The sequence below is a fragment of the Gadus macrocephalus genome, chromosome 11 (assembly GCF_031168955.1).
Source record: "Gadus macrocephalus chromosome 11, ASM3116895v1".
NCBI classification, from domain to species: domain Eukaryota; kingdom Metazoa; phylum Chordata; class Actinopteri; order Gadiformes; family Gadidae; genus Gadus; species Gadus macrocephalus.
The window spans coordinates 22,709,892-22,733,451 of record NC_082392.1 but is presented as its reverse complement, the minus strand read 5'-3'; the positions used below and the strand labels follow the sequence as shown (position 1 = coordinate 22,733,451).

The window sequence follows — 23,560 nt, the reverse complement described above, 5'->3', positions numbered from 1 at the left end:
GTTATAGGTTTTGGTATTATGTTATGTGGTTTGATACCAGGGTAATGGGTCCTCTTTAGGGTCAGGTTTTAGAGTTTGTTTGTTGGTTCTAGGTTTGAGTGTTGGGGTTCGGGCTACCTATAAGGGTCCGGTTTCAGGGTCTGTTGTTTGGTTATATGGTTTGATACTAGGGCTAGGGTTTCTTATAGGGTCAGTTTTTAGGTTTAGGGTTTCTAATTAGGGTCAGGTTTCAGGGTTTGGGTTTCTTATTAGGGTCATATTTTCGGGTTTGGTATAGGGTAAGGGTTTCCTATATTAGGGACAGTTTTTTTGGTTTGGTTATTGGTTATAAGATTTAATACAAAGATTAGGGAAGACAGCAGCGTCAAAGTTGGAATTGCGTCAAATTCTAATTAATCTTTGGTTATTTACCTTGGAATTTCATGCACACAATAAACACATAGGAGTCTCATTCATTCACAATTCTGACTTCAACATTTGTTTCATTAATGCGAAAAATAATATTAAGGATTAGGGTTTCCTATAAGGGTCCGGGTTAAGGGTCGGTGTGGAAGACCGATGGAGAACTGAGAAATCAAGAAAAAGTGAGGGGGAAATAAGGGAGGGAACGAGAAATAATAGGGGGTGGGGGGGGGAATGGAGAGTACGAAAAAGAAAAAAAACTTGAGAAACCCTAACTCTAATACCAAACCCTAAAACCAAATTAATAATGATGAGATAACAAAATAAATAGAAATGCATTGAACACCAGTTTTGCAAAAAAAACTCATGCCTTATACTTAATCCTATATATTTCTCTTACAGTGGAGCATGAAATAAAAAAATTAACACAATAATTAAGACCATAACATTTGGGTTTATGTCCTCATTATCAATATATCAATCAGTATTCCTATCTAGTTGCATTTAAAACGTGTACATCTCAGAACAGTGTTTTCAGGAGTTTCCTTCCAATTCTAGATAGGGCTACCCGTTTTTTAAGAACATAAAATCAACAGTTGCATTAGGTATAAAAAATATTGCGAGACATCAGAATAAAAAACTAGATTTTGGGGTAGTTTGAAAAATAACTTTTACACGCTCAGAGGCAATAAGCAGTTAAATCACAAGAAAACCTTTAAAAAAAGACACATTTGCTTTGTTTACATTGACATGTAACAGCTTGAGCTACCTATCTAGTCGTTGCTCTAGTCAGCAAACGAACAGTTCATCTAGCTAGCTAGCTAACTGCTGTTTTAGCAAGCTAGAGAAACAATTGGCTAGCTGTCTAGAAGAGCAGCAATTAGGGAAGCTAGCTTAAGCAACATTATTGTTGTTCTACTTAACATACCTACATTATACAAGACTTATAAACTCAATTTGTGTGCACTCTTTTCAGGTGTAAAAATATATAAATTATGCATACTAAATAACCAAAGACTCACTCATCCCAGTGTTAATTAATACATTACACCACTGTAAGCGTGGCTCTCAGGGATACTAATGATACAATTTCTTCCTGCATTTTCTAAAAGATACAATCATCACAGTGGTTCACTGGACACACTATATCATTTCAGTTCCCTTATGTGACAGCCAGGCAGACAGAAAGGCACACATTAGCTGTTCTCACACAGGCTCTTATGGTACAAAACAAGAACAGTGAGAACCCAGTTGCCTCCGTCAAATTTAGTTCGTTTTTAACCACCTTTTGTATATAAACTAGCTCAAAGTAACAGTGTACACCGTCTCTAAAAGCAGGAATAAGTTCAGTGTTGACAGCACCAGGTTTTGGGCGGTCTGACAGCAGCACCAGGAAGGCAGAGACAGCGGAGACTGCAGTAACTTCATGTGAGTACAGCAGCTCCGGAGCTACCTACGTATACATAAAATGTTATTGTTATAGTAAATAATTATACTATTATTAGACCAAGCAAAAGGTCTGATCTGTGATCTATTTTGGAAGACAGCAGTGTCAAAGTTGGAATCGCGTCAAAGTATAATTCATTTTGTGTTATTTACCGTGGAATTTCAAGCACACAATAAACACATAGGTGTCTCATTCATTCACAATTCTGACTTCAACATTTGTTTCATTACTGCAAGAAAATATTAAGCCTAGACTTGATTATGGAATACTTTCAGGAATAAAGTCTGATTCCCTTATTTAGTTTCCCTTAAATCTTTACTTAGAGGTTTCAATGAGCTGCTCTCTCAGCTTCGTTCTTTGGGAACATTGGGGATATCTTTCACTACAAAGTTAACAGTTTTGTATATACATACCATACAAATAACACATAGAATTCCAGAAAAAGAAAACATAAACTTTTTGACAAGTAAAAAAATATTCAGTGTCTTTAAAATACCTCAGTATATCCACATTGTGAACTCAACAGAACAACATTCTCTATATATGTACACAGTGATGATTTACCAAAAATGGTTGGTGTAGTGGTTGACCAACATAGTGCACATCCTTGGTGGATCGATGCATCAAAACTCAGCTGGACCATCCCACCGTCCCACTCAGAACTTCACAGAGTTTAAGGGTCTTCCTACTTCTGTCTTAACCTTCTAAAACCTTCCCAGTAACTTTGTTGACCACAATTAAACGGAACCACAGAGGAGCAAGATCAAGCAATGTCTGTAGTAAAGGGACTTGATCGAGGGATATGTCAGTCCTTTTTCAAAATAAATATTTTTCTTCCATTGTACCTCATAGCTCGGCGGCACTAGGAAGATCCACAACTGTCCTTAGCAGCTCTATGTATTCACACACAGCACTATCATCAGAGTTTTGGGAGTTGCTGGTCTGGTCAAAAGCACTAGTGAGTGGGAGGGAGACGGGGGGGCCGACCATCAAACTGCAGCCAACCAAACCTCCTCTCAGGTAGCCCAGCTCCTTACCAGGGCCAGACCAGTTCCAGACAAAGACGAGTTCCAGACCAAGACCAGACCAGCTGTAGACCAGACCAAGACTAGACCAGACCAGCCCCAGACCAGATCAGCTGTAGACCAAGACCAGACCAGACCAGACCAAGAACAGACCAGACCAGTCCGGACCAGACCAAGACCAGACCAGACCAGACCAAGATCAGACCAGACCAAGACCAGAACCAGACCAGCTGTAGACCAGAACCAGACCAGACCAGACCAGTCCCTGACTAGCCTGAAACCAGCCTCAGACCGGCCCTCAGATGAGCCTCTCCTCTGGGGGCACCTTGAGCACGCTGCCCATCTCCAGACGGGCCCCGGCCACCTCCTGGGAGCTGGGGCTGTACGTGCCCTCTGACTGACGCTTCTTACGGGCAGTGAGGACCAGGAAGAATGTGGCCAGGATAGCCAGCAGCACGCACAGGGAGGTGAGGGGGACCGCCACCACCAGCCATGGGACACCCTCACTCAGCTCCAGCTTCTACACACACACACACACACACACACACACACACACACACACACACACACACACACACAGAGAGAGAGAGAGAGAGAGAGAGAGAGAGAGAGAGAGAGAGAGAGAGAGAGAGAGAGAGAGAGAGAGAGAGAGAGAGAGAGAGAGAGAGAGAGAGAGAGAGAGAGAGAGAGAGAGAGAGAGAGAGAGAGAGAGAGAGAGAGAGAGAGAGAGAGAGAGAGAGAGAGAGAGAGAGAGAGAGAGAGAGAGAGAGAGAGAGAGAGAGAGAGAGAGAGAGAGAGAGAGAGAGAGAGAGAGAGATCACGTCTCACGAAGTAAAGCCTGGATGGTTTGAAGATGGAAATAGACTTCCCTGTCAATAAATGACAAACTACTCTTAGTAGTCCTATTATATTTTATAAACCATGAATTCATACAATGCAGCTCAAAATTCTTTATATCAATCCATAAAATGAATTACATGGAGAATGAACAGTATTCCTTCAATGAAAAAAACAATGGTTCAAAATGTATAATAAAGTAATAGCCTAAATAAGCAACATGATTTGTGATGTGATCATAACCCAGCCAAGGCTGTGGAATGGTTGTTTCACTCACATTGCTTTCACATAGTCTGCCACTGTAGCCTGGCACACACACACACTGGAAGTGGTTGAGTCTGTTCATACACGTGGCGCCGTTCAGACATGGGTCAGACTGGCATTCGTCCAGGTCCGCCTCACACCTGAAACATCAACAGAGCTTTAACACAACTCCTGCTGACACACAACTAATCCCTGTTTCCCCCAGGTCCCGGCCAGCCTGCCACACCAGATCAGGAATTACATGCTCAGATGAGGACATAGCACCAATATTCACAGGTAAACTCAACACACAATTAAGGACAGGTGACCCATACGCTAAGTTACGCAAAGGTAACTAATACGCCCAGGTATAAACATGTGACCCATACTCACAGATAAACACAGATTACTCGTACACACAGGTAAGTACAGGTAACTAATACACACAGGTATGTACAGGTAACTAACACATACAGGTAAATACAGCTAACCAATATACACACGTACGTATTCGTAACCAATACACACAGGTACGTACAGGTAACCGAAACACATACAGGTTGCCGATTCACACAGGTATTTACAGGTAAGCGATACACACATACACATGATACATACTAGAGAGTACATACTCTTGTATATTTTGCACCCTAGTATATACTGTAGTAAGTACCCTAGCATGTACTCTAGTTTGTTGCCTAGTATGCACTCTAGTATGTACCCTAGTATGTACTCTGGTCTGTGTATGTATCCCAGTATGTGTCTAAATGTGTTCTCTTACCTGGGCCCAGTGTATCCTGGCCTGCAGGTGCAGTTCCCCCCCAGCAGGCCTCCCATGCAGATACCGCCGTGGAGACACACAGTGTTTGCGTCACATGCCACCGGAGGAAAACGCCACCTATTACACACACACACACACACACACACACACACACACACACACACACACACACACACACACACACACACACACACACACACACACACAGTGCATTTCAGATCAGTTAAATCAAGGTGCTTTGTCATAAGATATTTAGATTGTCATGCCTGCTTACACTTTTAACATTTGACATTCATTTACCAACTTAATGAAGGAATTTGTCCTCCTACATGATCGTCAAATCCCGCCGGCGGGCAAGTTTTCGTTACACCAGGCCTTCCCCCCCAACATGCTGGGTCAATTTTCGGCATCATACAGTTGAGTGGTATAGTCATGTCATACACCGTTTGAAAGCTTAGAATCTCAGGAATGTCATCCAATGTCAACCATATGGTGGAATAAATATGTTTAGCGAATATAGATAAAAAATATCCTAGTGTCTTAGGTCAAAATAGCCCCCCTCACCCTCCTCCTCCCTTGGTGCATTCTAACTTTATCGTCGTTGTGGATATCCTTAGCAATGAGTTGATACTTCATGTTGGGTCTTGATATGTTCATAAGAGTCCGCAGAAACCGAATATCAATATTATTTTAGTGTAATTACATTGTGTATATGCACAAGCCATCTTATACAAAGCAGCCGAAAAATAGAATACCGAAACGCTACTATGTTTTTTTGTAGAAAACTGCGATTCAGGGTATAAATTCCGCTAATGTCGTCTGATTCATTGAATCCACTGTGTTCGCCATGGTCTCACGGTGACACAGAGCCCTCCCACATGTCTGTAAGACCAATACTTCCTTGTTTACAAGCCTTACAAGCCAATGAGGCGATCAATATCAAAACGGGGCATGTATATTTTGATTGACAGCTACACCAGCAGACAGCAAGGGTCGGGGACGGGCCTTAGATATCCTAATAGCCAATGAAAATACCTTTCTGACGATATCCAGCATGTCAAACAACGTCTCACGTGTGGTTGAGAAAACAAATGCGCAAGGGGTGTGCGTAAACTAGCAGGCTCTTCCCCAGAGTCGGATAGCTAAAAATTTGATTTTTGTGTGATTATACCTGTCTCATTACATATCAGAACATCTGGTATGCTATCTAAATGGTTCACAAGGAAGCCCAGAGGGCAACCTTTCATTTGAGACCAAGACTATGCTTCTACATGTTTGGGTTCACTTTTGTTTACAGTATGCATTTTGGGTAGCCAAAGGTCTTTTTTGGAGTCTACAAAAGGACCCTGACCAGAACGAATGGATATATCATTCCATAAAAGGAGCTGGAGGCTTCATCTTTTATGCTTTGTTGATCTGCTTTTACACAAAGCATCACAAGACCTAGGGCTAGGGCTCAGTAGGGGGGTTCCAAGGGATATGGAGTTACCCAGGGTACTACAATCAGCTTGGTTTTGGAGTTGTGTGTAACCGGCCGGAAGGAAAAACAATATTGTAGTCTTCCCAGCACTGTGAGAGTACATTATACAGTTATTCTTATAATGTCATCAAATTCTAACGGTTCTCAGCTTTCCAAAGAGACCAAGCATGTCATTACAAAAATGGCCCGAAGACTAAGTGGTTAAGAGGAGGGCAGTCACATTGTTTTTCTAACCTTGGGATAGTAATCTAGCCGTCACTTTTAATTAAGTGTGAAAGTAGAAAGTAAAGGAGGGCAAAGACACAGGAGGATCCTAAACACACATGCCAGTGTGTGGGCTACTGTGGGTGGTATGTGGGTTTTAATATTTAAAATAGACAAATTTACAAAAATAATAGATATAATGAAAAATAAATATATAATAAATATTGTTTAGTTGATAAAATGTTACGGCAAAAATGTGGTTGTTTTGTGCATACCATATGTTTTTCTATATATTTTCCATTTGAATGTTTTCCATTGATATTTTGTGTTTGCCTAAGAAACAAACTGGGAGCATAATGAACTCTGTTGATTTGTAACATTGAGAGAGTAAAGATGTATAAACAGCATAATCTGTGGTGACATAAATAGCAACATTTTCAGGATGCTCAGCTTCTTACCCTGCGTTCACACCAAAGGATGCATTTGCTGCCCGAACGCGTTGCCGCCGAAGTTTTGCGGCGCCGCAAAACTTTTGCTGCGCGGGAAGTTTCGCGGCACGGCAAGTTTTGCCCGCGGTGCTTCTGAATTCATTCACAACCATGGCCGACATTACGAGCATTGCATGTCTTTACCTGTTGTGGAAGAGGGAGAGACGTCGGAATGCCCGTCGTTTATGGGTTCATGAGAGCATTCGGAGCCTGGAAGGCTGGTGCTGCCTGGCACTCAACTGGGTTTTGTTTGGGGTTGTTATTCCAGCCCTTTAGCATACTCATAGTTTAGTTTAACTGTAAACACAACTACACTACAGAATGCTGATTTGTGGGTTTTTTAGAGTTACTAAATAAATGTAACGGTAGTGAACTCTAGGTCACTCCAAGGGAGTAACACTGATTGGCTGTTACGGCATGTCACTCAGTGGCAACGCCTCAGTGGCAACGCTGTTGAACGCTGATTGGCTGTCATCACGCGTTTGCTGCCGAAAAGTTGAAATATTTCAACTCGAGCAGCATTTGACGCGCCGCAAAATACGTGAACGCGCCCGCCGCCCGTGCCCGGCAGCGGGCACGGGCATGCTGCGCTGCAAATCAGATTTTGACGCGGCAACGCGTCTCTACATTCACTTTGAATGGGATCGTGCCGCGCGTCAACTTTTTGCATCTTTTGGTGTGAACGCAGGGTTAAAATCAACCAACCACACTGGGTATTAGCTCTGTTACTCACACATGCTCACATTTTTCATATACCAAAACCAACCCATAAAGACCACATATGTGGTCCACCAAGCCCCCCCCTACCCGACTCCTCCCCCCAGCACCTTGCAGCAGTACTCACTGACACCGTTTGCCCACGAACCCTGCAGGACAGGAGCAGGTTCTAGTAGGTTCCTGGCAGAGGCCTCCGTTCTGGCAGCTGAACTCCAGACAGTTGTCTACTTCCTCCCGGCAGTCCTTGCCCAGGTATCCCGGGTGGCACTGGCAGCGGTAGTTGGCCAGCAGGTCCACGCAGGTCCCATGAACGCAGGGCGTGGAGGTGCACTCATCGGTCTCCTCCCCGCACAGCTCCCCCTCCCAGCCGGGGCTGCAGCTGCAGTTGAAGCGTTGGAACTGGTCCTGGCACACGCCCTGGTGGAGGCAGGGCTGGGACTCGCACACTGGATCACCGCGGCAACCCTCAGCCGGCTCACGGTTTCCCGCCCGCCTTGAGAAGCGGGCAGCCTGCGGTGGGTCCGGCGCCCCCAGCAGAGGCAGGTACACCCCCCCGACCCGCACCTCTCCCAGGCAGCCCGTGAAGTTCTCCGCCAGCCACACCTCGCTGTGGTTCAGGAAGTTGAGGTTCCCGCCCACACGCCGGCCGCTTGCCCAGTCCCCATCCCGCCGCCCGTCCACACTGAGGCTCCAGGTGGAGGTGGGCTGGCCCGGGTCGGCCATGGCCAGGTGGACGTGGTGCCAGGCCCCGTCTGAGATGGGGGTCTCGCTGGTGAAGGCCAGGAGCTGGTGGCTGGCCGCGGTGTGCAGCTTGACCAGCAAGTAGGAGTCCAGCAGCCCGAGGCAGAAGACCTCAGCGTGGCCGCTGGCACGCAGCACCACGCCGTTCCGCTCCCGCGTGCGGAGCAGCACCGTGACGCTGGTGACGGGGTCGGCCAGTGTGTGGTTGACGCTGTAGAGCAGCGCGTTGTCCTGGAAGGACGCTTCGCTCAGACCTGAGGGAGAAGAGAAACATGTTGATGAGACCAACGACTTGACCAACGACACAGTGGTCACACTTATAATCCCGTAAGATCATCGTATATGCAATCCTTTTTGAGACCTTTCAAACCATTCTTTTATACAATATATATATATTTTTATTGTTAGTCCCACAGGTCAGTAAACCGCAGATATTGTCAGGATTTCCTCTGACCAAATCCCGTGGTTTAAGCACCCAGTGTCTACCTTCATCATCTTGGGCTTCATGCTATGTTCTTGTAGAATATATATTCTAGTTCTAAACTAAAAGAGAGATGTATTTACACTCGTAGCCGTCGGGCAGGTTCACACAGCGCCCCCCGCTGGGACAGGGCTTCTCCACGCACCAAAGGCGTGTCTCGCACAGACGTCCAGAGTAGTTCTCCGGACAAGAGCAGAAGAAGTCATTCCAAGTCACTTCACACAGCCCTCCGTTCAAACAGGGCTCGCTCTTGGGATGAGAACCGCAGAGGGAGAGAGGGGGGAAATAGAGAGACCATGTATGGATTCATTATTGAATACACAAAACCAACATTGGTTGATAACAGACGTGGCTTCCATTGTGTATTTCGCTGGAATCTAGTTGAAAACTCCAGTCTATTTGGATATAGGCTCCCACTAAATGACTCAATAATAAAAGCATTCACCTTGCATGTCTCATCACTGTGACATCCCTCCAATACGTCCTGTTCCTCAGCGATGGGGTACACCTCATCTGAAGGGGGACCAGAGCCCATCTCCAGATACTTGTGGTCCAGACGCATGTCCTGCAGGCAGCCCTTGAAGTGCCCCCCCCAGGAGGTGGCCGTGTCCTGGTCCCCAGCGAGAGGCCCCCCTACGAGGGCCACATCTCCGGCCTGCAGGCTCACGTTACCCAGGGCGCGGTGGTTCCCCGCCCGAGGGAACACCACGTTACCGTAGCGCAGTTCCAGACTCACCAGGTGCCGGAGGCCGTCGGCCACGAAGCCGGCCTCGGACAGCAGCGTGGTGTGGGGGCTGTAGAGCGCCACCCCGCCCTCCTTCAGGTACACCGTCAGGTAGGGCCGGCCGTCGCGCCGCAGCTGCAGCAGCAGCCCAGCCGGCCGGAGGGTGCGCACCAGGAAGGAGACGGTGAAGTTGTCGCCGTGCGTCTCCGTAATGACGAAGGAGGCGTGGCTGGTTGTCTGCTCACGACCAAAGGTCCCCGAGGAGAACTCTGGGCACCAGAAGGGAGGGCGTTAAAAAGGAACCAGACACCAACTCAACCTGTTGGGCAGTCACATACATTCTGTACTGCACTAGTAGATATTCGATATTTTCCGCCTCAAAGAGACCAGGTATAGAACCACAAACGATGAACCATATTATTATTATAATTCAATGAACATGTCCATGCGTTTTCTTGCATGTGTCGCCGAGCCCCTACCTTCCTCACAGCGGTCTCCATAGTAGGGTCGGTGGCAGTCACAGCTGGGCCTCACCCACATGTCCACACACCTCCCTCTGCCCATGCAGGCGTCCTTGGTGCAAACGTCTTTTTTGTTGCAGCCCGGCTCCATGCCGTGGTTGTCCTCCCGGCTCAGGTCTTCAGGCATCAGGCGTCTCCCTTCCACACGGAGGTCGTCCATGCAGCCCACAAAGCCCTGCCCACTCGCCGTATGGCGGATGTTCTCCTCCAGCCCTCCTCCAACGTACAGCTGCTGGAATGAGCTGGGCTGGAGGAAGAGGAGGTCGTTCAGGGCTCCCTGCTCCACGGCGCACCCTCCCTCTGTCGGGCAGAGCGGCCCTTGGACCACCAGCTGCAGCCCGCCGTCCACCGTCACGCTGGCCTGGTGCCAGTCTCCGTCGTTCAGCAGCAGAGGGTGGATGACCTGCAGCACCGCCCCAGAGCGGACCACCGCCAGCAGCCGGCCGTCCACCAGCTCCAGGGAGACGGAGCTGGCGGCGTCGCCCCGGTAGAGGAGCACCATGCTGGGCAACGTGGTGCGGAAGCGGAGCTGCATTTGCAGCAGCTGGACATGGTTCTTTGCAACGGGATCAGCTGGCGGTCCGATGCGGCCGTGGTCCGAAGGCAGCTGGATTTGGACGTAGCTGGACGCCGCGGCGAAGGAGAAGCTGGTGGAAGTGTTGCAGACGTCGCCGGCCCAGCCCAAGGGGCAGAGGCAGATGTAGCCGTGTCGGCCTTCTTCTCCCAGTGTGGGCTTACAGCCGGCACCGTGTTGGCACACATGCTGCCGGCAGCCCACCAGGGTGACCTCACATTCGAGGCCGCCCCAGGGGTCCCCACCGGGCGGGGGCTCTGGGCAGCGGCAGTTGTAGGAGTTGATGCCGTCCTGGCACGTGGCCCCGTTCTTACACGGCACACTGTCGCATTCGTTGATGTCTACCTCACAGTGCACACCTAGATGGACAGCAGCATGAGGTTACTACAGACCGGAACACACTGAGGATGATGTCAGTACACACTGGAACACACACTGAGGAAGAGGATGAGGATGATGTGACTACAAACTAGAACACACAATGAGGATGATGTTACAACACACTGGAACACACTGAGGAAGATGTGACTACAAACTAGAACACACAATGAGGATGATGTCACAACACACTGGAACACACTGAGGAAGATGTGACTACAAACTAGAACACACACTGAGGATGATGTGACAACACTGGAATACAGCAGCAGAAGCAGCAGGAAGCATCATGCTGATACAACTCTACCATCAGTAACTAAACAAATCAAGCTACAAATAAATCCAGTTACAGAGGCATTAGTGCTCTGTTAGGCCACACCAGATGTCATTAAACACAGATTGATGAACATTCCCCTTGTTATTATTTTGGTGGAGAGGAAACAACTGTGGACAATTGCTGTTGATTTACAGCCCATCAGAGCTGCAGTCTCCCTGGCAGGGTGGGGTATCAGAGTGTGTCGTGAGGACAGGTTAAGCTCCTCCTCAGAGTCACACGGTTGCCTCATCAAGTGGCTTTCTACGCCCAGCCGTGGCAGCAGCAGTCAACCTTCATTACCATCGTCCTCACAACAGCCTGAAGCCTGTCTCCTATACCCTATACCCTGTCTCCTAAACCCTAACATACATCTGACAACTTGCCTCCTATACCCTATACCCTATCTCCTATTCCCTGTCTCCTTAACACTAACAGGCACCCTACGACATGTCTCATATACCCTATACCCTATCTCCCATAACCTATTGCCTGAGTCCTATACCGGAAATACACAACCTGTCTCCTATACCTTGATTGCAACACCCTAAAAAACACACAATACTCCATCTCATCCCATCTACAACCTCCACTTTATACCCTTCTAAACCCTACAGCCTAGACCCTAAAACACACTCTAACTCTCTTTTTCTCGCTCTCTCGCTCTATCATTATCATCTCTTAACTTTAAAGCGTTTCTCAACCCAACAACACGCACTCACATTGTTTTACAATATGGACATACTGTAGTTATAGAACAATCTCAACATTATGTTCAAATGCTTTCTTAGTCATTGTAGAGTAATACTTTGTCGGGATGAGTCAGAGAGCTACGGTACCTGGGAGGTGCTGCTGGCGGATCAGAGAAAAGAGCAGCAGTGAGAGCAGAGCACACCCCATACCTCCAACACACCCTGGGAGACAGAGGTGACCCCGCGACCCAAGACTGGCAGAACCTCACCACTCCTATGACCCTCCAGGTCCTCTCCCCTACCTCTTTCTGTTCCCCTCTCTCTCTCTCTCTTCCCTCACACTCACTTCTGCCACATCTCTCTCTCTCTCTCTCTCTCTCTCTCTCTCTCTCTCTCTCTCTCTCTCTCTCTCTCTCTCTCTCTCTCTCTCTCTCTCTCTCTCCCTCTCTCTCTCTCCTTTCCTTCATCAGACATGAGTGATTGAAGCACTGCCCACCTTTGCGCCATGCCCCCCCCCCACCGCCCTAATTCCTTCCTCTTCCCCCCCCTCTCATTCCTCCTATCTTCCAACCCTCCCTTCGATCACTCTTCCCGCCCTCATTCTCTTTACTCTGCTCCTCCCTCACTCTGCTCCTCCCCTCGCCTACATCTCTCACTCCCTTCCTCTGTCATTCCTTTCATGGTCTAACCCTGTGTCTCTCATCCCTCCTCCTCCTCCTCCTCCTCCTCCTCCTCCTCCTCCCGACTCCTGTCTTCCCTCCAGACAGACAGAGTGGTAATCCTCTAGACCTCCAGCTGGCCCTTCAGCTCTGAGGACAAGGAATGCTCCTTCCCCCCTCCTACCACTCCACCTCCCACCTCCACCCCACCCTGACTGATGCTACAGCGCGTCCCGTAGTGGCTCACTACAGAAGCCACCGATGGACTGACGAGTAGTGTGGACTACTATCTTTCAATTTTATCATTTAATATTTTCTGTCATTTATTCATTTAGTTTTATCTTCCTTAAGTAGTTTCTTGATTAAAATAATTTATTAAATCCTCTCTCTCTCTCTCTCTCTCTCTCTCTCTCTCTCTCTCTCTCTCTCTCTCTCTCTCTCTCTCTCTCTCTCTCTCTCTCTCTCTCTCTCTCTCTCTCTCTCTCTCTCTCTCTCTCTCTGTGTTTGTTTATTGAGCTGACCATCATGGACTCTACTCTACCTTCTGGGTTCTTCCTGAGACCATCTCCTCAGAGAGAGAGGGCGGAGTTTGTCTTCTCAAGTCCTGATTGGACGCCGTGAGGTCAGGTGGCCCCAACCCCCATACCACCTGTTGGACGAGGCGCTGAGTAATCTCTGCTAATGAGGAATTAATTCCTTGGCAGACGGTGAGCCGTGATTGGCAGGTGGGGGATTAACTGCTTATTGTAGCGGAGGCCAAGAGTTCAGATTCATATGTTTTTCAACTGCTTTTACTGTTATAGTTTTAAATGTTTTTTCATTAAGTTACAAATTCTTTGTCACTCGTAATATTTGTATCTGGTCATTTTGAAAAGTGAGATTTATTGTAAACAAAATGTGGTATTTATCAATAATAAAAAAAATGAAATTTCGCAAGATTAAATCAATAAATGTATTAAATTAATCACCATTAAAATATTAATCATTAATCCTGTCATCATATGCAAGGGATAATGTATAGAACGCCGTTCATTATCGGGAAAATAAGCCCAGACAGCGCAGTTGGACACCGATTATCACACACTGACAATCGCCCTGAAGGAGCTTATTTTCGATAATGACCAGCGACATTTCATACATTATCCCGCTTATTACACGGCTACTTGCCAAAATGTAAAAATAACTTTGCACGGTGTGTCTTTTTACAATTACCATTCGTAGTGTTGATCAGCAGAGAAATAGTCCGCCAAAGACGTTGACGTTTAGCAACCGAATACTCTTGGGTTAATAAGTTACCGGACTACTTACGGATTGATACCAAAGTCGGGGATCAGAGGCAAAAAAATCACTCAGTAGGATCATGTGATTTGTCGTAAAGTGATTTGTCGTAAAAAAATTCAGCAGCACACCAGCGAGATAACGGCTAATAAAACGCTTGAGGTGGCGTTTTGAAATGAAAAAACTTAAATTTTTTTAGGACATGGCATGAAGGTAATTATGAGCCTTTGGTTGATATCCAGACATTTTTTGCGGAGACACAATCCTCTTCCCCACTTGTATTGGAGTGGACGGCGATATCTACTTCTGGGCCGCATGAAATGACGGACCCCCGTCCACAGCCAGCTTAAACAGCTGCAATACCAGGCTTGGCCTCTGAGCACGGTTGGATTGCGGAAGTATATGCCTATCCTGGGGGCCTGACCTCCCCCCCCCCCCTAAACAATCGTGTCCACAATTTGCCGCGAAAGCCGTGAAACCCAAACCTCGAAACCCGCCTCCACAGCGGCACGCGTGGATACTGTAGGTATAACACGCTGTTTTTACGTTGTAATAGTACGTCTCCAGTGTTCATGGAAACGTACACCGTCAACGTTTTTTCTTGGCGACTGGGTTGGGTCATTATATACTTAGCAACGTCAATTGTTGAAAAATAATTCACCGCTGGAATTCGGCAAGGCCCATGCAAGTGAACGGAGCGTTCCACAGCATTGAGAAGAGCAGTGTAATAAATAATGTTTAACATTATGGCAATAAGAAAAATGTCTCCCTAACCAGTAACCAACCATACAGACATACATACACACCTACATACACGCACATGTTCGTGAGTATTTGTGAGCGTGTGGGTTTGTGTGTGTGTGTGTGTGTGTGTGTGTGTGTGTGTGTGTGTGTGTGTGTGTGTGTGTGTGTGTGTGTGTGTGTGTGTGTGTGTGTGTGTGTGTGCGCGTGCGTGCGTGTGCCCGTGTACACGTGCGCGTGTGCATGCGAGTGTATTTTTGTGCACTTGGGTTTGTGTGTGTGTGTGTGCCTGTATTGGCCTACCTGTGAAGCCTCCTTGACACACACACTGATAAGCGTTGACGAGGTCCATGCAGTGGCCGGCGTTCTGACAGGGAGCAGACACACACTCGTCTACATCCACGGAGCAGTCCTCTCCTGGGGGGGAGGGGCCATAAGGAACAGGGTTAAGGTTCCCATGTTTAGTTCACTCTTAAGACTGTTATAAACATAACAAAAGCTCTAATGAACATGTGGAAAAACCCGATAGCTTTAATTAGGTGCTATGTACAGCTTTACACACGCATGTGCCCGCACGCACACACACAAACAAACACAGGTTAACCTTACTGTGGTGCACGGTGCGTTAGTTTTGTGTACCGGTGTATCCTGGCTTGCATTGGCAGATGAACCCGGCTGCCTGGGCGTAGCTGAACTCCTCCCCCTGCAGCTGGGCCAGGCGCTGGTAGTTCTCCAACAGAGAGCGCTGGAAACACTCGCCCCCGTGGTGGCACGGCTCCAGGGAACACTCATCCACATCCACCTGGCAGTGCTCGCCTTCATAGCCTTCACAAAACAAACGCACCCGTCCGCAGGGTGGGTTACAGTCAGAAGGACTTGCATGTTGAGGAGTATTTTTAAAGGGGACCTATTATGCTTTTCGACTTTTATGACCTATAAACGTTGTTATAATGATTGATAGTCATGTTTAACCATACACAAAAAATTATGTAGATTTTCGGGAAACTCGTCCTCTCATCTGGGCGCTTTCAGCCTTCTCTGTCAACGCTCGGTTTCGTCCTTCTCCGCCCCCTCGCCCCCCTCCTGCCAACCCCACTCCGTTGTGATTGGTTACCTTCCTTGAAGCGCTCGCGGGCAGATTTCCAGGAAATGTGAACAAGTGAATCACAAACGTTGTCCGAGTGTTTAGCGCTCTGCACAGCCACCCCAGACTGTCAGTATGGAATACGTCGAAATGCATGTACATCATTATTTGACACTTTAGTATGGTTAAACATGACTATCAATCATTCTAACAACGTTTATAGGTCATAAAAGTCGAAAAAGCATAATAGGTCCCCTTTAAACTTTAAACGTTTATTGCCACATCATTGTTGAATACTTGATTCTGATTGGCCGGAATAAGAATTAGGTGTTAATCAGATAATTCAGAATAAGGTGTGCATTTGTTTGCATGTATGTGTGTGTGTGTGTGTGTGTGTGTGTGTGTGTGTGTGTGTGTGTGTGTGTGTGTGTGTGCGTGTGCGTGTGCGTGTGTGTGTGTCTTTGTGTATGTGTTTGTCTGTGTGTGTGTGTGTGTGTGTGTGTGTGTGTGTGTGTGTGTGTGTGTGTGTGTGCGTGTGTGTGTGCGTGTGTGTGTCTTTGTGTATGTGTTTGTCTGTGTGTGTGTGTGTTGTGTGTGTGTGTGTGTGTGTGTGTGTGTGTGTGTGTGTGTGTGTGTGTGTGTGTGTGTGTGTGTGTGTGTGTGTGTGTGTGTGTGTGTGTGTGTGTGTGTGTGTGTGTGTGTGTGTGTGTGCCCGTGTGTGTGCATGCGTGCATGTGTTGGTACCTGGATAGCAAAGGCAGCTGTACTGCCTGACGCCCTCCTGACAGTGAGCGCCATTTTGACACGGGTTGGAAGCACATTCTGGGATGTCGTCTTCACAGTGATTCCCCGTGAAGCCGGTCCCCACACAGTCACACTGGAAGCTTTAGAGTCCCCACAGACACAAGAGTGTAAGAGAAGCATGGGGACAACCACGTTCCCCACAAACCACAGGACAGAAGCGTGTAAGAGAAGCATGGGGACCACCACAGTCCCCACAAACAAGATTACAGAAGTGTGTGAGAAAAGCCCTTTGTCTGGTGGATCTGGTTATCACATATATGAGGAAAGGTATGTCAAGTCTTTACATTAAAAACACACAGCTTTCTTGTAATCAAATGTTGTGTGATACTCTTTCTATAAATGTATCTATTATTTTTATTGCTAACAAATTTCTTGTTCTTGTCAAGATCAATAGTATTAATTATTTTGTAAACAGGAAATCATTGTTTGATTTATGATTGTGTGCATGCGTTTGTGTGTGCATAAGTGTGCGTTTTTTGTGTGTGTGAGTGTACCTGTTGACGAGGTCAATGCAGGTTCCTTGTTTTAGTGTTTGTGTGTGTTTGTGTCGTGTGTGTACCTGTTGACCTGGTCGATGCAGGCTCCTTGGTTGAGGCAGGGGCCGCTCTCACACTCGTCCGTGTTCACCTGGCAGTCATGTCCCTGGAACCCCGCCACACAGTCGCAGGAGTAGCGGCCCACATGGTCCCTGCAGGTGGCGCCATTGAGGCACGGCCGCACCTCACACTCATCCACCTCCTCCTCACAGTCCATCCCTGAGGACACACACAACTCAGTGTAATAATAATTTTAATATAACATAATATTGTTATATTTTATTAATATAGAGCTTTTATAAACAAAAATATAAAAAAATGCATAAAAACAATAGCAGTAAGTGACCATTCCAGGTTTTTATTTATTTGTTTATTTAAATAGGGATAGATCACGTTGATAGAGAGACCAGAAGTAAACATGTCAGAGTAAGCAGACATGCTAGATTACATCGGTAGTCTGTTGTCTGGAAACAAAAAGAGGAACATTACGATTTCAGTATTAATACAAACATACTAATACACAAGTTGAAAAAGACAAAATACCTTACCCTAAAATGTAATTAGATAATTAGAAATAAGCATCAGGGGGTAGGGAGGTTTAAAGCAGAGTGAGGACAGGGTTCCATCACCACTGTCTCTGAGCTGAGATGGGCTGGTCCAGCTGTAGAAGGCAGTATTGAGGAAGTAGCTTCAGTCTAGAGCTCTATTCTATTCTGTTCATCTAAATAAACAGAATAATTCTCTCCACTTTACCGATTTGTCTTTTTTATAGTGTCAGAAAACTAGCCTTTGATGTTCAGATGTTTGCTTGTCCGCCTGTATCTTTGTCTTTTTGATTGTCTGTTAATGAGGAATTAATTCCTTGGCAGACGGTGAGCCGTGATTGGCAGATGGGGGATTAACCGCTTATTGTCGCGGAGGCCAAGAGTTCAGATTCATATGTTTGTTTGATTGTCTGATTGTGAGCTTGTTGTCTTGTCAGTTTGATGGTTGCTGTTACAAGTCTCCCCTGTAGACGGCAGTTTGCAGCGCAGAATGTCCTCCGGCGCTTTGTGCTCTCCACAGCGCAGCGCAGGTACCCCCAGTAAGCTGGCCTCCACTTTCATTACAGCAGCCTTCCCTCTGGGCAGAACCGTGATCCTCTCGTCTAGACAGGATAACCAACCCTGGCTCTGTACCTCTGGGTCTGTACCTCTGGTGAGTTATCTGGTCTGTACCTCTGGTCTGTATTTCTGGTCTTTACCTCTAGTTTGTATTTGGTCTGTACCTCAGGTCAGTTATCTGGTCCGGCCCTCTGGGTCTGTATCTCTGGTCTGTATCTCTGGTCGGTATCTCTGGTCTGTATCTCTGGTCTGTACCTCTGGTCAGTTATCTGGTCTGTACCGTTGGTCTGTACCTCTGATCAGTCATCTGCGATGGCTTTTGACTTCCAGCCCAAACGTTGTGGGTTTGATTCCCAGATGTCAACAGTCTACCAATAGAGTAGTGAATAGTAAACAAGTTAGGTTGAGCCTACCTTTGAATCCCACAGAGCACTCACAGCGGTAGTGGTCCACCTCGTCCAGACAGGAGCCGCCGTTGATGCACGGGACCGAGGCACACTCGTTGATGTCCAGCTCGCAGTGAGAGCCCTGGAAACCCGGGACACAGAAGCAATTGTACGACCCCTTGCCAACCAAACAGATGGCCCCGTTACGGCACGGCACAGACACACACTCGTCCACCTTCTCCTGGCAGAAGTCTCCACTATACCCCGGGGGACAGAGGCAAGGTGGGCTGTCCACGTCGCCCTCCAGGCAGGCACCGCCGTTCTGGCACGTCTCGTTGGAGCAGCGTGCTACTTCCTGCAGCGTGCTGCAGTTCTCACCCCCCCCACCCAGGGGGCAGGCACAGGTGTAGTCCCGGGTCCCGGCCGTCCCGCCACAGTCTTCGCAGGGAGCCAGAAGGCAGGGTTCCAGCAGCTGGTCGCAGGCGGCCCCCATGTAGATAAGGGGCTTGTCGGGGGTGGAGGGGCAGAGACAGAGGTGGTCTTTTTGTAGCCTGGACATCACCGCTTCACTCTGCAGCACAACGCAGTTCTGGTCCTCATGGCAGGATGTGGACTCACAGAGCTGCTCAGTCTGCTCGCACAGCAGACCTGGAGGAAAGGCAACAAAACAATCCAGATTCATATGTTTACCTGCACTGTCCAAATGTAGCTCAGGGAGACAGCCAGGAACAACTGTTTTGTCTGTTGACACAACAACTGTGTGTCTTCAATGTGTCCAGAACATTAAGATCTCTTCCTTCCGGACCTATTGGCATGTTTGGTTTTGAAAAGCAGACCATTTTATAAAGTGTCAGGTCTAGTGTATGACATGTAAACAGTAAACATGCTCTGGGATGAAATACGTCTTTAACAAAGTCGTATTTCATCGTATTTCTTAACAGTGATAGCTTGTGATAACAGCTTAACTTTTAGTTCATGAATGAAAAGTGTATTTACAGGCTAAGCAGATTGTGTGACGACCAAAGTCCACTTATTAGGGGTCAGAGGTCAGCCTGGGCATATCGTACAGGCACACACACATACAGATAAACATGAACTGTTCCATCGAATCATAAATGATACAGCTACCTACTATGGTCATCCATCTCATAGCACACTGTCACACATCAGAACAAAGTTTAATAAGTTGTGGTCCTCTCCTCCTCTCCTGTCCTTCTGTCCTCTCCTTTCAACCTGTTCACTCCTCTCCTATTCTCCTTTCCTCCTGTCTCTCTCCCTCACCCTCTCTGTCTCTTTCTCATTAATCTACTTTCTCTTTTTGTCTCTCCCACACACTTTCTGTTGGCATCTCTCTTTCTCTCAAACAAGTTCTCTCCCCAATTTTTTTCTGTCTCCAAAGTGCACTCAATCTCTCGCGCGCTTTATTTGTTAACCTAAAACACACAAACACACACACTGTTCCCCTTTTTGGGGAACCCAACTCCCTCCCTCGCCTCACCCCTCACCTCACCCCTCACTTCACCCCCATCTCCCCCCAACCTCCTCCTCCTCCTCTTCCTGCCTTCTTAAGTGGGAGTCCAGCAGATAAGACCATGATCCATGCTCTGAACTCACACATTCCAGAGAACTGATATTAACCTTACACAAAAACACACACACACACACACACACACACACACACACACACACACACACACACACACACACACACACACACACACACACACACACACACACACACACACACACACACACACACATCCACAAAGACGAACACACTCACACATCCTGACACACACAGGTCAAATGCTCATATATACAGGGTCGGCCCACGATGATGTCATTGCTTGTACCAGGAGGTACCAGTCTGATATAAACAGAACAGCAGAACCAGATAGAAACAGTCTGTTAGGATTCTACTACAAAAGAACAGAACCTGTTAGGATCTATAGTTATTTATTGTTTTACGGCTGCAGAATGAGTTGTGGGGTAACCCAGAGCAACTCTGAGGTATCGTAATGATCTCATTCGCCAACTGCTGGAGAAAATGCAGAGCAGGGAATATTGGTATTGTTTAACTTTCCCTGTCGTTAACCAGGGAAATTCTACCTGGTTAACGATCTTAGGGGTCGGGATAGCCATCATAAGGTCCCAATGAAGTTTGCATATTTTATTAAAATGCCACTTAATGCTTGCCACTTAATGCTTGCACTTGAACAACACATTATTTGACATATTTCTCTTCTCCGTACTTTAAGGGCTGGATTAAAAAAGACTGATCTGGTGTTTGACATTTCTGCTACCTGCCATATCGTATGGCTAATGGGTCATATTTGTAGGCCTATAGAGAAAGGTTATTCGCATTTGATTTTGTCGTCTTCTTCTGTTTGCAGCACTGCTGCACTGCTGTGCCACCTGAATTTCCCTCCCGAGATAGCTAAAGTTGTCCTAGCTTATCTTCTCTAAATGTAAACAACTATCTTATCTAGAGTAATTAACAACAGCAGCAGCCTCCTCGCTTGGAAGAGGATATTCTCCGATTATCAGAGTGTCTCAATGAGTGTGTATGAAAAATGCAACGCGTTGTCTATGGCGTTGTTTAGTCATGGCACCTAACCAATCACGTACCATCCCCTCCGACACAATGGCTCCACAGATGTCCTCCATCTCCCCTTAGTCTTGTTTCCCTGAATTGTCTGTTAAATAACTTTGTTGTGTTAACTATTTTGTTGTGTTAACTCGTTTGTTGTGTCCACCTGTGTTTTCCCTCATATATTTAAGTTTACTCTGACTTTGTCAAATTGTCTGTCGTCAAAGCTAAAAGATCTTTTGTGTTTCTTAGGTTGTTATCTTACCAGTGAGTTCTAGTTTTCAAGTGTTTTTAGTCAATTTGCTTATCTAGTTAACTCTCCATTATCAGTTTAGCTTGTTTTTGATCGGTTGTTTTTTGTTTAGTTTTTACCGTGCCATTTCCTTTATTCAATATGGCTCTCCTCTTGAGTTTGTGTCCGCATTTGGGTCCCGGCCCAGAATATTACAGCGGGGGTCTGTCAACATACTAATGTTTATAGGATTAAACGCTCTCGTCTCCACACCACACCACTGATGTCCCGACACACAGAACACCCAGGGTCTGCTGCCAAGGCTCCAAGGCTGATCTTTGTCCCTCGCATGATTCACCGCAGGTGGTTACCCGGGGCTGGACCCAAAAAATGCACAACCCCCCCCCCCCTGCCAACCCCCCTCCCGCCACCATCACCCCCATGAGTCACGCTTGTACACTTAGAGTCCAAGATGTGCATTCCTTTGTCCCTGGAGATGGGGCATGGTTAAGTCTAAAGCACTGCACGATGAACTGCTTTAAAGTCATCATGTCTCCTTCTATTGTTCCATCCAAACCAGTTCAAACTCATTACAACTCGCAGTATTTACACATTAAAACTGGTTCAACAATGTTCAGTTAACACAGTAAAACATCTTCCATTTACTCAATAACTTGATTCATTGACACATTAAAACATGTTCCATTGACCCAATAAAAATTGTTTCATTGACACAATAAACACAATTAAAAAGTAGTGTCAGAGAGTCTCTGAACTTCAGAGTTGTTTTTAATAAAAAACACTGCCTTAAGTCTGTCTTATTGTTGTCGCACGCTATGCCCCTTGAAAAGGCCTACCCTCCCCTCCTACCATTCAGACGCTGCACAAAAAAATACAGACGCAGCTCAGTCGGACCGAGTGTTGCTATGGTAATGGCCAACAATGCCCCCCATGCCTGCGACCCACCCACCAGCCCCTGCAGTCGGCCGCGGCTTAAACAAGGTTCAACTGCTTCCCACAGATGAATGGCACGGGAAAAATATAGGTCAGGATCCCTCTCTCAAACACACACACACACACACACACACACACACACACACACACACACACACACACACACACACACACACACACACACACACACACACACACACACACACACACACACACACAGGGACCCTCAAACCCCCACTGCTAAGGACGGGCATCCACACAGGCTAATTACCACACTAGCAGCCCTAGCTCCCTATCTCTGGATAGAACTCTGTATCTCTAGTCATTCTATCTAGAGATAGGGGGTTAGAGATTCTAGCTCCCTGTATCTAGTTAAAATAATAGTGAGCTGGTTTGGTAGAAGTTACCGAACCAGCTCACTGAAACTGCTGTTCATTTGTTTATTGATCTCTTCTCTTAACACTTTTACAACCTTTCAAATTAACCCCAAAAAATCGTAGTTAACTTGAAAAATAGTTTACACACACCCAAGTGCACGCAAGCAAGCACACATACACTCACACACACACACACACACACACACACACACACACACACACACACACACACACACACACAAAAGAACACACACACACATGCACATGTAAACAGGTGGTGGTTCATATAAACATCATGCCTCATTCACTCTTGCACATTTACACACACTTTGCCACACACACTCAGACACAAACACTTCCACACACACACGCAGGGTGCTGACGCTCTTACCCAGCAGCACCCACAGCAGCACACCGGTCCGCTGGGACCGATTCCGTCTTAACTCCATGGTCTTCAAGGTCCTCAGAGATCTGTAGTCCAGCCAGCCGTCCCCCTGTCCATCATCACTCCTCACTAACAGCACTCTCACCACTGTAACACACAGCTCCTCCTTCTCCTGGTGCCACAAAGAGCTCCTGCCTGTGGGTTTCTGCGTGACTTGAACGTCTGTTTGGGTGTGTGTGTGTGTGTGTGTGTGTTGAGAGTGTGTGTGGAATAGTGTGGGTGTGCCCGTTACCCTGGAGAGTAAGTCAGGCTGAAGTAAATCAACCCCAAGCGGAGCAGGAGGAGGAGGAGAAACACTGGAAACGGACTCTACTGGAGCCGGA

At 47.0% G+C, this 23,560-nt stretch overlaps 1 protein-coding gene across 1 annotated transcript; it reads right to left on the bottom strand.

Moving 5' to 3' along the window:
- Positions 1-773: 773 nt before the first annotated feature.
- LOC132468276 (protein crumbs homolog 2-like) lies at positions 774-23,545 on the bottom strand. The gene is made up of 14 exons (XM_060066002.1): positions 23,184-23,545; positions 18,667-19,287; positions 17,174-17,369; positions 16,555-16,694; positions 15,366-15,551; positions 15,030-15,143; positions 10,050-11,024; positions 9,292-9,839; positions 8,930-9,095; positions 7,752-8,619; positions 4,736-4,852; positions 3,989-4,115; positions 3,116-3,394; positions 774-3,034 (listed from the first exon to the last, which is right to left on the bottom strand). Exons 1-13 carry the CDS (start codon positions 23,239-23,241, stop codon positions 3,173-3,175), a joined length of 4,338 nt encoding a protein of 1,445 aa, XP_059921985.1. The 5' UTR covers positions 23,242-23,545; the 3' UTR covers positions 774-3,034; positions 3,116-3,172.
- Positions 23,546-23,560: the final 15 nt, after the last annotated feature.